This window comes from Anolis sagrei, chromosome 1, assembly GCF_037176765.1.
Source record: "Anolis sagrei isolate rAnoSag1 chromosome 1, rAnoSag1.mat, whole genome shotgun sequence".
Classification (NCBI taxonomy): Eukaryota; Metazoa; Chordata; class Lepidosauria; order Squamata; family Dactyloidae; genus Anolis; species Anolis sagrei.
Window position 1 is genome coordinate 149,540,446 of NC_090021.1, and position 13,273 is coordinate 149,553,718.

The 13,273-nt window shown below is 41.1% G+C and overlaps 1 protein-coding gene across 4 annotated transcripts in view; it reads right to left on the reverse strand.

Annotated features, from left to right (window-relative positions):
- LOC132781115 (protein FAM228B-like) overlaps nt 1-9,610 on the reverse strand; it is a 29,656-nt gene extending 20,046 nt beyond the window's left edge. For all 4 annotated transcript variants that reach the window (XM_060785101.2, XM_060785109.2, XM_060785093.2 and 1 more), the window contains exons 1-3: nt 9,388-9,610; nt 3,152-3,268; nt 2,199-2,297 (exon numbers count right to left, since the gene is read on the reverse strand). In XM_060785101.2, the coding sequence (XP_060641084.2) occupies nt 2,199-2,297; nt 3,152-3,268; nt 9,388-9,513 (342 nt within the window). In that variant the 5' untranslated portion in view covers nt 9,514-9,610. The remainder of the gene's footprint in view (nt 1-2,198; nt 2,298-3,151; nt 3,269-9,387) is intronic.
- Between the last annotated feature and the right edge of the window lie 3,663 nt (nt 9,611-13,273).

Consider the following 13,273-nt stretch of genomic DNA (forward strand, 5'->3'; position numbering starts at 1 on the left):
AAATGTAATGTTCATTTGTGAGATTAACATAACTCAAAAACCACTGGATGCCAAATTTAGCCACAAGACAGCTACTAACTCAAGGAGTGACTATCACTAATAAAATTGATTTTGTCACTTGGGAGTTGTAGTGGCTGGGATTTATAGTTAACATACAATCAAAGATCATTCTGAACTCCACCAACAATGTAATTGAACCAACGTGGCACACAGGACTCCCATAACCAACAGAAAACACTAAAAGTGTTTGGCGGGCATTGACCTTGAGTTTGGGACTTGTAGTTCACCTACATCCAGAGAGCACTGTGGACTCAAACAATGATGGATCTGGACCAAACTTGCCACGAATATTCCATTTGCCCAAATATGAACAGAGATGGAGTTTGGGGAAAATAGACCTTGACATTTGGGAGTTTTAGTTACTGGGATTTATAGTTCACCTACAATCAAAGAGCAAATACTTAAGGCCATCCAGTCCAATTCCCTTCACCAGGGCAAGAAAACATCATCAAAGCCCTTTTGACAAAGAGCCATCCAGCCATAGGCATAGATATTTATGATTCACATACACACACAAATATAGTATAATAGATTTGAAAGGGACCCTAAAGAAGGACAATTATATGTTGCATGTTCCAGAGTAGGCAAACCAGACAACCTCCTCATCAACACTGACAAAGAGACTGACAAAGTTGAGGGCCAACTGTACCTGTTATTATTTACTATTTTCTGGATTTTATTTTACACCAAAGGAGGAACAAATATTTTTAGCAATTTAAAATTCAAATAGTATTTAAGAGACCTTCAAGTAGGAAGGGAAAGTGCAGGATTTCACCTGATTCCCCATATTTTCTTAGTTGAACTATTATCTTTGGGCAAACAGATGTTCTAAACCAGAGATGAGCAAAGTGCAATCCTCCATATTAGTGTTGCAGATTTCCAAATAGCAATAAGAAACAACTAGTCATGTCATACAGAGTTAACAATCAGAAGGTCACTAAATACCAAATCAATTTCAGTTCACTTGGCCATGTAAATCTGACGCATCATCTACATTTATAAATTGCACAATGCATTCAATTCTGTCTTTAGAAGGATCCCAAAACTTGAAGATCCTGTCTAAACTTCAGTCTGTCTAAAAGGAAACACTTTTCAATCTTAAAAATGGGGAATTTCCCATCCTATATGGGACAAACTTTCCAGCTCTCATGAAGGGATCCCCCTTATAATTAGGGACATGAACTAACCCTACTCCAGGTGACATGAGCATTCCACACTTGTGCTGTGGTGCTGATATAAGTTGCACCCTCAAAACATCTAAGGAGCTGCAATTTATCCACACAGTTCTATATGTCTCTATCAAAGCAAACTCTAAGGAAATTTACCTAACAGAACTGAAAAAAGGAATTAGTACTGTACACCCTCATACATGAATGCATTTTTCAAGTCACCTATGCCACATGTTCACTTCAATTTATCTTCACAAAACACAAGTGGAATAATGAATGAATTGTAGATTATATTTTAGTTAAGATGGTTTCAAATTCCTTCTTGACATCTGTTTTCAGAGTTAATGTTGATTTTTTAAAATTTCTATTTATAAAATGTATTGATTCTCTACCCACCAAGAGATGTCCAATACAAAACATTCACATTTTTTTTCATTTGCTTAATTTTTTAAAAAATTCAGCCTAACAGAGGACCACACAATGGCCCAACGCAGGGAGTATAAAGACTGACAGATTAACTAACTATGCTTTGTCCTAAAGCAGTGGTTCTCAACCTGTGGGTCCCAGGTGTTTTGACCTACAACTCTCAGAAATCCCAGCCAGTTTACCACCTGTTAGGATTTCTGGAAGTTGAAGGCCAAAACACCTGGAAACCCACAGGTTGAAAAGCACTGTAAAGGAAAATTAACCCTGTAATTTCTATCAAGATTCGACACTAACCCTCCAACTAAATCAATTTCATTCAATATTCTTGGGGTAAAGAACACGCTGAAAAATGCTAAGAATTGTCAAAGGAATTGCTAGGAAAAAAGGAAACCTGTGTATCTTTAAATTTGCAAGATAAGAGGTTACAAATAAATATTACTATTCACATAAAATCCAGCAGCATCTCCTTAAGATCCATATGACCACTAAACAGAACGCCTCACCTTTAAATACAAAACTTCAAGAAAAGGTTTGACTGTGTACCTTGTAAGATGTAATAGGCATCCATTCTCTCGCTTTTGTTAAAGCATCTGCTACATCTAAACTGTCTGGTAATCCCGCCTTTTGATGTGATGGCATTCGCTGTATCAAGGTGAAGTAAGAAAAAAATTCATCTGAAACTATGTCTCATTGCCATCTCTGTCTGATCAACATGCTTCAGGGACAACAATGTGCATCAGAAATGGTTTTAACAACAGTGATTCCCAAATTCTGGTCCTCCAAGTGTTTTGGACTTCAGCTCCCAAAATTTCTGGACATCTTTAGTAGTCTTATCCTTCAGGAATCTACCTACAATCCATTTTTACAGATATCCATCGTTATATTTTGTAGCAATTTACAGTTTAACTATACATTATGCAAGCAGACATTTATTTAATCTGTACTGGATCTTTAATCATTCAACTCCACTGGGTGATTCCAAATGCAAAAATATGTGAGAAAGATGTGAGAAAGATCATTGTTCACTACATCTACAATCATTTTGCTAGTAGACATGCAGGAACTTTAGGGAAATGTATTCAGGCACACACATTCAGGTGCTGTGGAAAGGAGTGTACGTCTCTTATGAAAATCTCATAGCTCAGTCTAGAATGTTTCAGATTCATAGCTCTGCACATAGGCATGACCATTTGTGTGAGTTGAAGATGCTATTAAGGAGATGTTCAAGTGTGATTCTTGCAACAAAATAAGATGGTGGTTTCATCTGTTTATGTTTCTTGACTGTGTGCACAAGCATTACTAGATGTTAAAGTCTCTTGTATCAGTGAAATGGACATAGGACAGGAGAGATGCAGACAACCTGGAAGCACACTATATGCTAAATATGTTTGGACAATTTAGCAAACAGTTATAGTTAAATAGTTGTGTAGCCCATTAGGCATTCACACAGACTGCCCACTCTTATCTAGTTTTGGACTTAGTGAAACAATATTTACTTTTTTGTTTTTAGCATATCTGCGATATCGATGCCGTGCTCCTGGACAGCAAACCTTTATAAGCCATTCTTCTCCCGAACTCTCACTACTGCTACTTAAGGATGTTGATGAATCGGTCTGAAAAACATTAATACAACCAAAATTAAGTAATAATAATTCAGAGTACTAAGTGCTTGTTTTTTTAAAAATATTTTTATTATTTTATCATGGTTCAATACATTTGTTATATATTGTTTATTTTACAGCAGATACATATTATTCAATACAACCTACCATACTTTAACTTTTGGCATCTAATGTTATTTTTCTGCTCATACATATTATCTATCCCTCACCGCTGTGCTCCCCTACCTCCTCCCAAGCCACAGCTTTTACATATCATCTGTCCAAAATTTCAATTCTTCTTGTAAAGGTAGCTTTCCTTCTTTCTTTTTTAATCCCTTTTCAATAATTTTTCTCCATACACCATCAAAATCACTTTGTTTCCATATACCTCTTTTAACTTTTAATATACATGTCAGCTTATCATTTATTGCCAATTTCCATACTTCCTTATACCACTAAGTGCTTGTTAATGCTGCAGGATGTGGAAAATATTCAGATTGATGTAGTTGAACTGGCTTCTTCTCAAATGCTAATTTGATGTAAAAGCCCTCATAAGTGAATCACCATGAACTAAACCAGTCAAGTCTTCACCATAGCTTATGCTGTCAACCAACACTGAGCAAGTCTCATGATTCCCATCACTCGGACAAACCCAACCTAATTTTTTTACACTTCACTCAAATGCCATTCAGATATCTTTTCTTATATGGGGAGGGAGGACAGGGTAGAAATATTGTCATAAATACATGACTAGAGGTAATCCATTGAAATGAATGGAATTGATTCATCATAATTAAGTTATATTCATTTCAGTGGAACTATTCTAGTTAAGAATAACAATAGATTTAGCTACAGATATGATGGATACTTCCTGTTGAAATGTCAAGGAAAGGGGCGAGAGGGCAACAGCAATGCTTCAGCTTTCAAAATGGTAAAAATAATTGAGTGAATGAGACTAGGATATCGGCAACTGCATACTATCCAATTTCTGCTTCAAAAATGGCAAAATCTTTTGACCCTTCAATCTTTGATGGATTTCAATATCTGACAGTTGAATATTTGGGGCTGTGCTCTCTAAGCATTAATTCAGATTTGCCATATAAGTGTGATACTTTGGTAACTGAATTTATCTTGTGGTAGGATTTCAACTAAAGTGAGGAATATGATGATCATAATAAGTGAGAGCCAGAAAGAGCTGACTTGATTTCACTAAAAGAGAAAAGTATTGTAGAAGAAAGAACATGTGGAGTACATGATCAAATATTTGGTTAGCAATGACTATGCTTCAATTGTTAAAGTAACCAATTAATATAAATATTGTATTATTTTGTGCTTTTTAAAAAAATGTAAGTATGTCGCTTACTTGCAATCAAGGTCTCTTCCACACAGCTGAATAAAATCCCACATTTTTGGCTTTGAACCGGAATATATGGCAGTGTGGACTCAGATAACCCAGTTCAAAGCGGATATTGTGGGATTTTCTGCCTTGATATTCTGGGTTATATGGCTACGTGGAGGGACCCCAAGTGTCAACATATATCCCATTATATGTAATGCCTTGGCATTGGCAAAAGGTGCTATATGGAAAGATTGATAATCCTACTTGAATTTTATATTCTGAACTCTCAGAAGGGGCAATGGCAAGTCATACACACTTCCTTCACTATGTTTGACATTTCCAGATAACTTTCAGAATTCTCAATAGGAAAAAAAACTATTGGAAAGTCATTATTATTGTTGATGAGCAATTCTTAACAGGCACTGTATACATTCGAAAGAATTGGCAGAAGCTAGAGCAAAGCTTTTGGCTGCCATCTATAGGTGTGTTATGCAGAAACGAAATGACAAAAATCTTGGAAATGCTATATTACAAATTGTATATTTTTAAAAATACAAACTAAGTTTTTTCATGAGATATGTTGTGCCCCCATGTCATGGCAGTTTATGTATGTGTCCATATCTCTTATAAGGAACCCCTCTGAATCACTGTGTTGCGAAATGCCTGACTAAAAAGTGTGCTATCAACATGAAATATCTGGAATGCTCTGCTCTTTTTCTGTCATCTTTTCTAGCCTGAAGCGATGCAAAGTGACTCTGGAGTACACCATGTTGCGTTCACTTCAACCTGGTTCAAAGTTACAGCCAAATACCAAGCATGGACAGACTGAGCGCAGAACGAATGCAGTTTGACAGCTGTTGCACAACTGCCATGGCTCTCTCCCCCATTTGGGATCCTGTGATATGTAGCTTGCTGTGGCCCCAAGGCTCTCAGACGTGGAGGGAGGCTCAAGACAGGCAGTCCCCAAGTTATGAACAAGGTCAGTTCTGTAGGTTTGTTCTTAAGCTGAACTTGTTTGTAAGTTGAAACAGGGACATTTTTTTCAGTGTTACTCTGCACACACACACACAGTGGAAACTCAAGAGCATCCTAATTTAAGAGCATTTTGAATTTAGAACTATTGCTTTGACGTAAGAATGGTGTTTTCAATTAAGAGCTGTCGCTAGGTCTGTGTTTTGCTTTGACATAAGAACAGCACTTTGAATTATGAGCTGTTGCTCAGCATAAGAGCAGCATTTGAGTTAAGAGCTATAGTGACAGAGGGAGCGCTAGTACGAGGGTACAGGGCTTTAGGGCTTCAAGGAAGCAGCCTCTGTGCCTCGTGCCTTTGTCTCTCTGCTTTGAAGAACTCGGGGCTAGTTGATTTTGTGTGGTTTTTATTCCTGATACGATTGGCTTCATGGAGAGGGAGAGAGAGGAAGAGAGAGAGGCTGGAATAAGTTCTGTATGATGAAAATTATGCTTTAACCTCTGCTTTGTGCTTCCTTGACATAACTTTGTGCTTCCATTTAAAAGTTGATCTTTCTTTTTTTAATCGTTCCATGTGAATGTGCAGGTTTTGCCTTGCTGTTACATTGGCGAACACACGTTTTGTTGCCTCAAATGTGCTTCCTTGCCACAACTTTCTGCTTCTACCATTTCCAATTCCATCTTTCTTTATTGTTCCATGTGCATTTATTGTTCCTTGATTTTATGAAATACATTATATCATAGAGTTGGAAGAGATCTTGTGGGTCATCCAGTCCAACAATAAATTTGTCATTTATAAAGCACATGTTCCTATTTAAAAACATGTAAACAAAAATGGGAGAGGGTGTTTAGGGGTCGGAATGGGTTAATAGCACTTCAGGGAGAAAATTAACTTGGAGATAAATGTGTTTGCGATAAGAGCTCAAACACTGAATGAAGCAAACTCTTGTCAAGATATCACAGTATATATGAGCTTTGGGTAATATTGCTGTTGTTGTTCATTCGTTCAGTCGTCTCCGACTCTTCGTGACCTCGTGGACCAGCCCACGCCAGAGCTCCCTGTCGGCCGTCACCACCCCCAGCTCCTTCAAGGTCAGTCCAGTCACTTCAAGAATGCCATCCCTCCATCTTGCCCTTGGTCGGCCCCTCTTCCTTTTGCCTTCCACTTTCCCCAGCATAATTGTCTTCTCTAGGCTTTCCTGTCTCCTCATGATGTAGCCAAAGTACTTCAACTTTGTCTCTAGTATCCTTCCCTCCAATGAGCAGTCGGGCTTTATTTCCTGGAGGATGGACTGGTTGGATCTTCTCGCAGTCCAAGGCACTCTCAGCACTTTCCTCCAGCACCACAGCTCAAAAGCATCGATCTTCCTTCGCTCAGCCTTCCCTAAGGTCCAGCTCTCACATCCGTAGGTGACTACAGGGAATACCATGGCTTTGACTATGCGGATCTTTGTTGCCAGTGTGATGTCTCTACTCTTTACTATTTTATCGAGACTGGACATTGCTCTCCTCCCAAGAAGTAAGCGTCTTCTGATTTCCTGGCCACAGTCTGCATCTGCAGTAATCTTTGTACCGAGAAATACAAAGTCTGTCACGGCCTCCACGTTTTCTCCCTCTATTTCCCAGTTGTCAATCATTCTTGTTGCCATAATCTTGGTTTTTTTTATGTTTAGCTGCAACCCGGCTTTTGCGCTTTCTTCTTTCACCTTGATTAGAAGGCTCCTCAGCTCCTCCTCGCTTTCGGCCATCAGAGTGGTGTCATCTGCATATCTGAGGTTGTTAATGTTTCTTCCCTATATTTTGGGTAATATAGGGAAGAGTTAATACCACTGTGGTTTGTTTTACCATCTATGCCAGTGTTCATATTTCACCTCACTTTCCTGCCATCACCGCTCAAAAAGGGCACTTTGAAATGGTATTCACTCTTTGACTTTTGCACTTGAAGCAATTTACTGCTATTGACTACCCTCAATGTTGGTTCCTGACTGCCTTTCACATAATTTACCAGTGCATGTTTCTCTTCTTCTACCGTTTGTTATTTGTTGTTTTTGTTGTTGTTATTATATTCCCACCCTCAATGTACCACTCTCCCCTTCCTTTATTCACAACCACTGTTGCGGAATGTGCATAACGCTCGGAGCATCATTTATGTGCATAACGCTCGGAGCTCTCATACTGAGAAGCTGGAATGTGTCCAGAGGAGGGCGACTAAAATGATCAAGGGTCTGGAGAACAAGCACTATGGCGAGCGGCTTAAAGAGCTGGGCATGTGAAGGCTGAGAGGAGATATTATAGCCATGTATAAATATGTGAGAGGAAGCCACAGGGAGGAGAGAGCAAGCTTGTTTTCTGCTTCCCTGGAGACTAGGACGCGGAACAATGGCTTCAAACTACAAGAAAGGAGATTCCATCTGAACATGAGGAAGAACTTCCTGTGAGAGCCGTTCAGCAGTGGAACTCTCTGCCCCGGAGTGTGGTGGAGACTCCTTCTTTGGAGGCTTTTAAACAGAGGCTGGATGGCCATCTGTCAGGGGTGATTTGAATGCAATATTCCTGCTTCTTGGCAAGGGACTGGATGGCCCATGAGGTCCCTTCCAACTCTGATTCTATGACTATGACTGACTTTTCGAGGAAGCTTCATTGGAGACACCTTTTCCCATAATAATAACTCTTTTAAGGGCAAATTTTAAAGGAATATATTCAATCCATTTAGAAGCATCTATAATACAGGCAGTTCCCATGTTGCGAACAAGGTAGGTTCTGTAGGTTTGTTTTTAAGATGAATTGGTATGGAAGTCAAAACAGGTACATTTTTAAGTGCAACTCCAGATTAGAAAGATAGCTTTGGATAGCATAGGGAAGGGTTAACACCCATGTGGTGTTTGTTTTGCTGTGTGTGCCCCTGTTCAGAAAATCTCACCACACTGTCTTGTTCCCATGATAACTGGATCTTGAAAAACATGGCTTGTTGCAGAAACAAGGATTGGTGAGAAAGCTTCAGTGGAGACATCTTTTCCTTTTGATAACTCTTCCAGGAGTAAATGGCAGAAGCACTTTTATTAGAGTTTTAAAATTCTTTGTACATTGCACTTGCCCTGAAATTCAACATACCACCTGTCACACCCCGCACTTTTTAATCTGTACCCATTACTTGGCCCGGCCCTAGTTTTTACCGTGTTATGGTGTAATGTTTTGTTGTTACTGCTTTATGTTTTTTGATTTGCTTTGAGTTGTATTTGTTATGTTGTTGTGTTGAGGCCTTGGCCTTTGTAAGCCACATCGAGTCCTTCGGGAGATGCTAGTGGGGTACAGATAAAGTTTAATAATAACAATAATCAAAACAGGTACATTTTAAAGTGCAACTCCAAATTAGATAGATAGCTTTGGATAGCATAGGGAAGGGTTAACACCCATGTGGTGTTTATTTTTCTGTGTGTGCCCCTGTTCAGAAGATCTCACCACACTGTTTTGTTCCCATGATAACTGGATCTTGAAAAACATGGCTTGTTGCAGAAACAAGGATTGGTGAGAAAGCTTCAGTGGAGACATATTTTCCTCCAGGAGTAAATGTCCCTCCCTAGGGGTAGATTTCTCTCCCTTCCTGTTGTCTCAGCCCTGTTCTTAACTGTGAGTCGTTTGTTAGTGGGGTGTGTGTAACTCGGGGACTGCATGTACCTCACAAAGCCCAGGATTCACTATGGCGGTGGATGTGGGGGCCAAGCTGGGCTCACCCTGCAGCGTGTGGCCTGCAACAGAGAGCCTTCCTGCCTGCCTGCTTCCCTACCCCCTCCTCTCTCTCTCTCTCTACCTGCCTGCCACTCACCCGCCGGGGGGGCTCCGAAGGGGGCTCGGAGGAAGGCAGGGACTCTTTGGGCGTGGAGGTCAGCGGCCCCTCGGGGAGCTCGGCCGCTTCGTCGCCGCCGCAGCCGTCGTCCCCCGAGGCCTCCATGGCCCACTCGGGGCGGGAGGCAGATCTTCCTGGCCGCCTTCCTCCTCTTCCTCCTCTCCTGCCCTCCGCCCTCCTCCCCTTCCGCCCTCCCTCTGCCTCCGCCGCGCGCTCAGCCGCTCACTTCAGGGACGCAGCACAGACCCTTCCCCGTGTCCCTCCGCCAGGACAAGGAAAAAAGTCCCCCTCCTCTTTCCTTTCATTCGCTTAGGAAAGCTGAGCTGACCCCACAAGGTTCCCTCTTCCAAAACGTGCTGTGAAATGTAAACACTTCTTCCTCGCCCTCATTCTCTTACAGTTCAGCACAAGGAAGGGAGAAGCTTGCTGTATCCCTCCGCGCCGCCTCACTGAGGCCTTGACCTACCCTCAGGGAGCCGCTCGCGCGCGCAAGCCCAGCCTGCTTCTTCTAAGCCAGTGGTTCTCAACCTTCCTATTGCCACGACCCCTTGAGAGAGTTCCTCATGTTGTGCTGCCCCCCCCCCCAAAACCATATGCTACTTCATAACTGTCATTTTGCTATTGTCAATTGTAATGTAAATATCTGATGTATTGTATTGTCGAAGGCTTTCATGGCTGGAATCACTAGGTTCTTGTGGGTTTTTTCGGGCTATATGGCCATGTTCTAGAGGCATTTTCTCCTGACGTTTTGCCTGCATCTATGGCAAGCATCCTCAGAGGTAGTGAGGTCTGTTGGAATTAGGACAATGGGTTGATATATCTGTGGAATGGCTGGGGTGGGGCAAAGAGCTCTTCTCTGCTGGTGCTAGGTGTGAATGTTTCAACTGATCAACTTCATTAGCATTTGAAGGCCTGGCTGAGTCTGGGGAAATCTTTTGTTGAGAGGTGTTAAGATGTGCCTGGTTGTTTCCTCTCTGCTGTTTTGCTGTTGTAATTTTAGAGTTTTTTAATACTGGTAGCCAGGGCCGTAGCCAGAAAAAAATTTCAGGGAGGGTTGACAATTTCAGGGGGGGGGGTTGAAAATTTCGGGGGGGGGGAGTTTGAAACCTGCCTCCTAGCTCACGCTGAAGCAAAGAGCACAGCAGGGGGCAGAGCAGCCTTCAATAGTCTGCAGCTCCGCCCGTCAACCACCTCCACCAAGTCTGGCCTCCTTAAGGAGAGCATTCAACACACACACACACAACTTGGTTGCTTCACTACATCGGCTATTGCTGCAAGTAATGAGAGTGTGAATAAATTGTCAATATTTGCTTGAGATAGTGCTTACAGTTCTGGAGGGACTCTTAATTTTTTGCATCTTATAGACTTAGCATGGGGATTTGGTTAACCAGTTAAAATTCATGAGTAAATCAGGTTTTTTTTTTTAAAAAAATCTGAAACATTTCAGGGGGGGTTTAACCCCTAAAACCACCCCCTCGCTACAGGCCTGCTGGTAGCCAGATTTTGCTCATTTTCATGGTCTCCTCCTTTCTGTTGAAATTGTCCACATGCTTGTGGATTTCAGTGGCTCTGTCGGAAGGTATCTCCCTTTATGAGCCAAATAGAGCTTTTAAGATCTTTTGGGGAGCCCTTCTCTGGGTCCCGCGCCCTTTTCAAGTGTGACTGCTGGGGACAGGAGACAGGGCCATCTCAGTGGTGGCCCCTCAGCTGTGGAACACGCTTCCTAGCCAGATCAGACTGACCCCATCCTTCCTGGTCTTCAGGAAAAAGCTAAAGATCTGGCTTTGTATGCAGGCTTTCGGAGAGTAGGATAATATGGAATTCGACCTCAACAGTTTGAACGATGACTATGGAAAAATCCATGTATGGAAATCAAGTATGTATATGTGTTTTAATTGCTCATATGTTTTAACTGTTTTATAGTTTAATAGATTATTTATTATTGTTACGTGTATGATACAACATTGAATTTTTGCTGGAGCCTATGTCACCTTGAGTCCTCTTCGGGTTGAGAAAGGCAGGGTATAAATAAAGTAAATAAATACATAAAATCCTCAATACTGCTTCACATATACATGAAACCACTGAGATAACTCATCTAGAGTTTTGGGGTGCGTAGCCATGTATATGCAGATAACACTCAGCTCCATTACTCGTTCCCACCCAAAGTCAAGGAAGCATTTTGTCATCAGTAATGGACGGGATGAGAGCAAAAATTCCAAAACTTAATCCAGACAAGACAGAGGTGCTCCTGGTCAGTTGGAAGGCAGATCAGGGAATAGGGATCCAACTTTCTGTAGTGCATAAACAACCTATAGGATATTCACATTTCTACTATTTTCATATGCAAGGATAGCTGTGTTGACTATGAAACAAAATCTAGTGTGTATTGCTAATTATGGAAAGCACAAAAGTGAGAGGTCTTATTACAGCTATTTTTGAGAAATTATTTTAAAACTAGCTGTCCCCTGTAACACATTGCTGTGGCCCAGTCTGTGTATATGTGCTTTGTGTGTGTATATATTTGTGTATATGTGTCTGTTTGCGTGTATATCTGTGGTTTTGCACATGTTGTAATGTATTTTTTTTTACTTTTTAAGTCTCTTCTGCTGTGTTTTTCTGTGTTTTTATGAGTGATGGTCACTCGTTGGCCAGACACATGTATTGTATCCAAATTGGTTGTCAATTCGTCCAGTGGTGTTTACATTACATTTTTATTTATATAGATGGGATCCTTTTTTCTGTATTTTGAAAAGTGTGGACCATTCACATTTCCATAGCATCCAGCAGAGCAGTATGATAAACGTGAAAATAAATACTAAATCCCCACTGGCAAGAATAAATTGAGCTGTCTAATTAATGTGAATTAATGACTCAGAGTCAAAGTACATTATTGTGATTTATCCTGATTCGGTCCAAGACTTTCTCTTTCACAAGCAGGCATTGGGCGCATGCGGGGAAAAAGGCTGCGTTTGAGGCAGTTCCATGCTTCCCCATGCAAATAGCCCCGACCAGGACTGGTACTGCAACATAGCAATAAATCCATCACACTATGTTCCTAATCTTCCACCATCAGTAGTGGGGTGCGGTGGAGGAACCAACTTTATTGGCAAGAAATAAAATTATTGCATTCAAGAATCAAATAGATAAGGTTCGCCTTTAATATTTCATTCATCTTTAATATTTCATTTGCCATCAAAAGCTAGGATTGGAACGTAAAACCTTCCAGATGTTGGACTACAGATCTTCAAAATTAGGAGTGTTAACCATGCTGGCTTGAGTTGACGGGATGGAATTCAACATCATCTGCAGATTCTCAAACCTAGTTTAAACATACATCCTTAACAAAAATGTTAGACAAGGACAAACTGACAACAAAAATGTGTGCTTCACTGATGAATTTGAGGCGCCACTTTTGTATTTCATACCATCTTTCCTAGCATATAGACTGTGCTGTCAAGCGCTGGGCCTGTGAGAGAGTCTGTAGACAGGACGTGTTTTCTGAATGCCCAACGGGACACCGGGGGTGCCTCGGCTGAGAGGCCTTTTGGATTTCCCCACACAAAGTTCTTTTAAAGACTTAGAAAGTTTAACAAAGTTTTTATTGCTGCTGAAATCTTCAATACATCAAACAAATACTTCAAGACTTTGAATCAACTGGTGGCTTGCTTAAATCTTGTCCACAAGAGACAGGCAACTTTCCTCAGAAACTGTTTATTCTTTCTAATCCTTGACCCCTCCCTGGGCAATCCGACTTAAGCTCTGCTGGCGTGGGCCCCTACACCTGGTCCAAATTGTGTTATGGCTGCTGCGAGTGGTCCTTACCAAACAGAGTCCTTTCGTAGATTTCCAAGAGGAAAGAAGG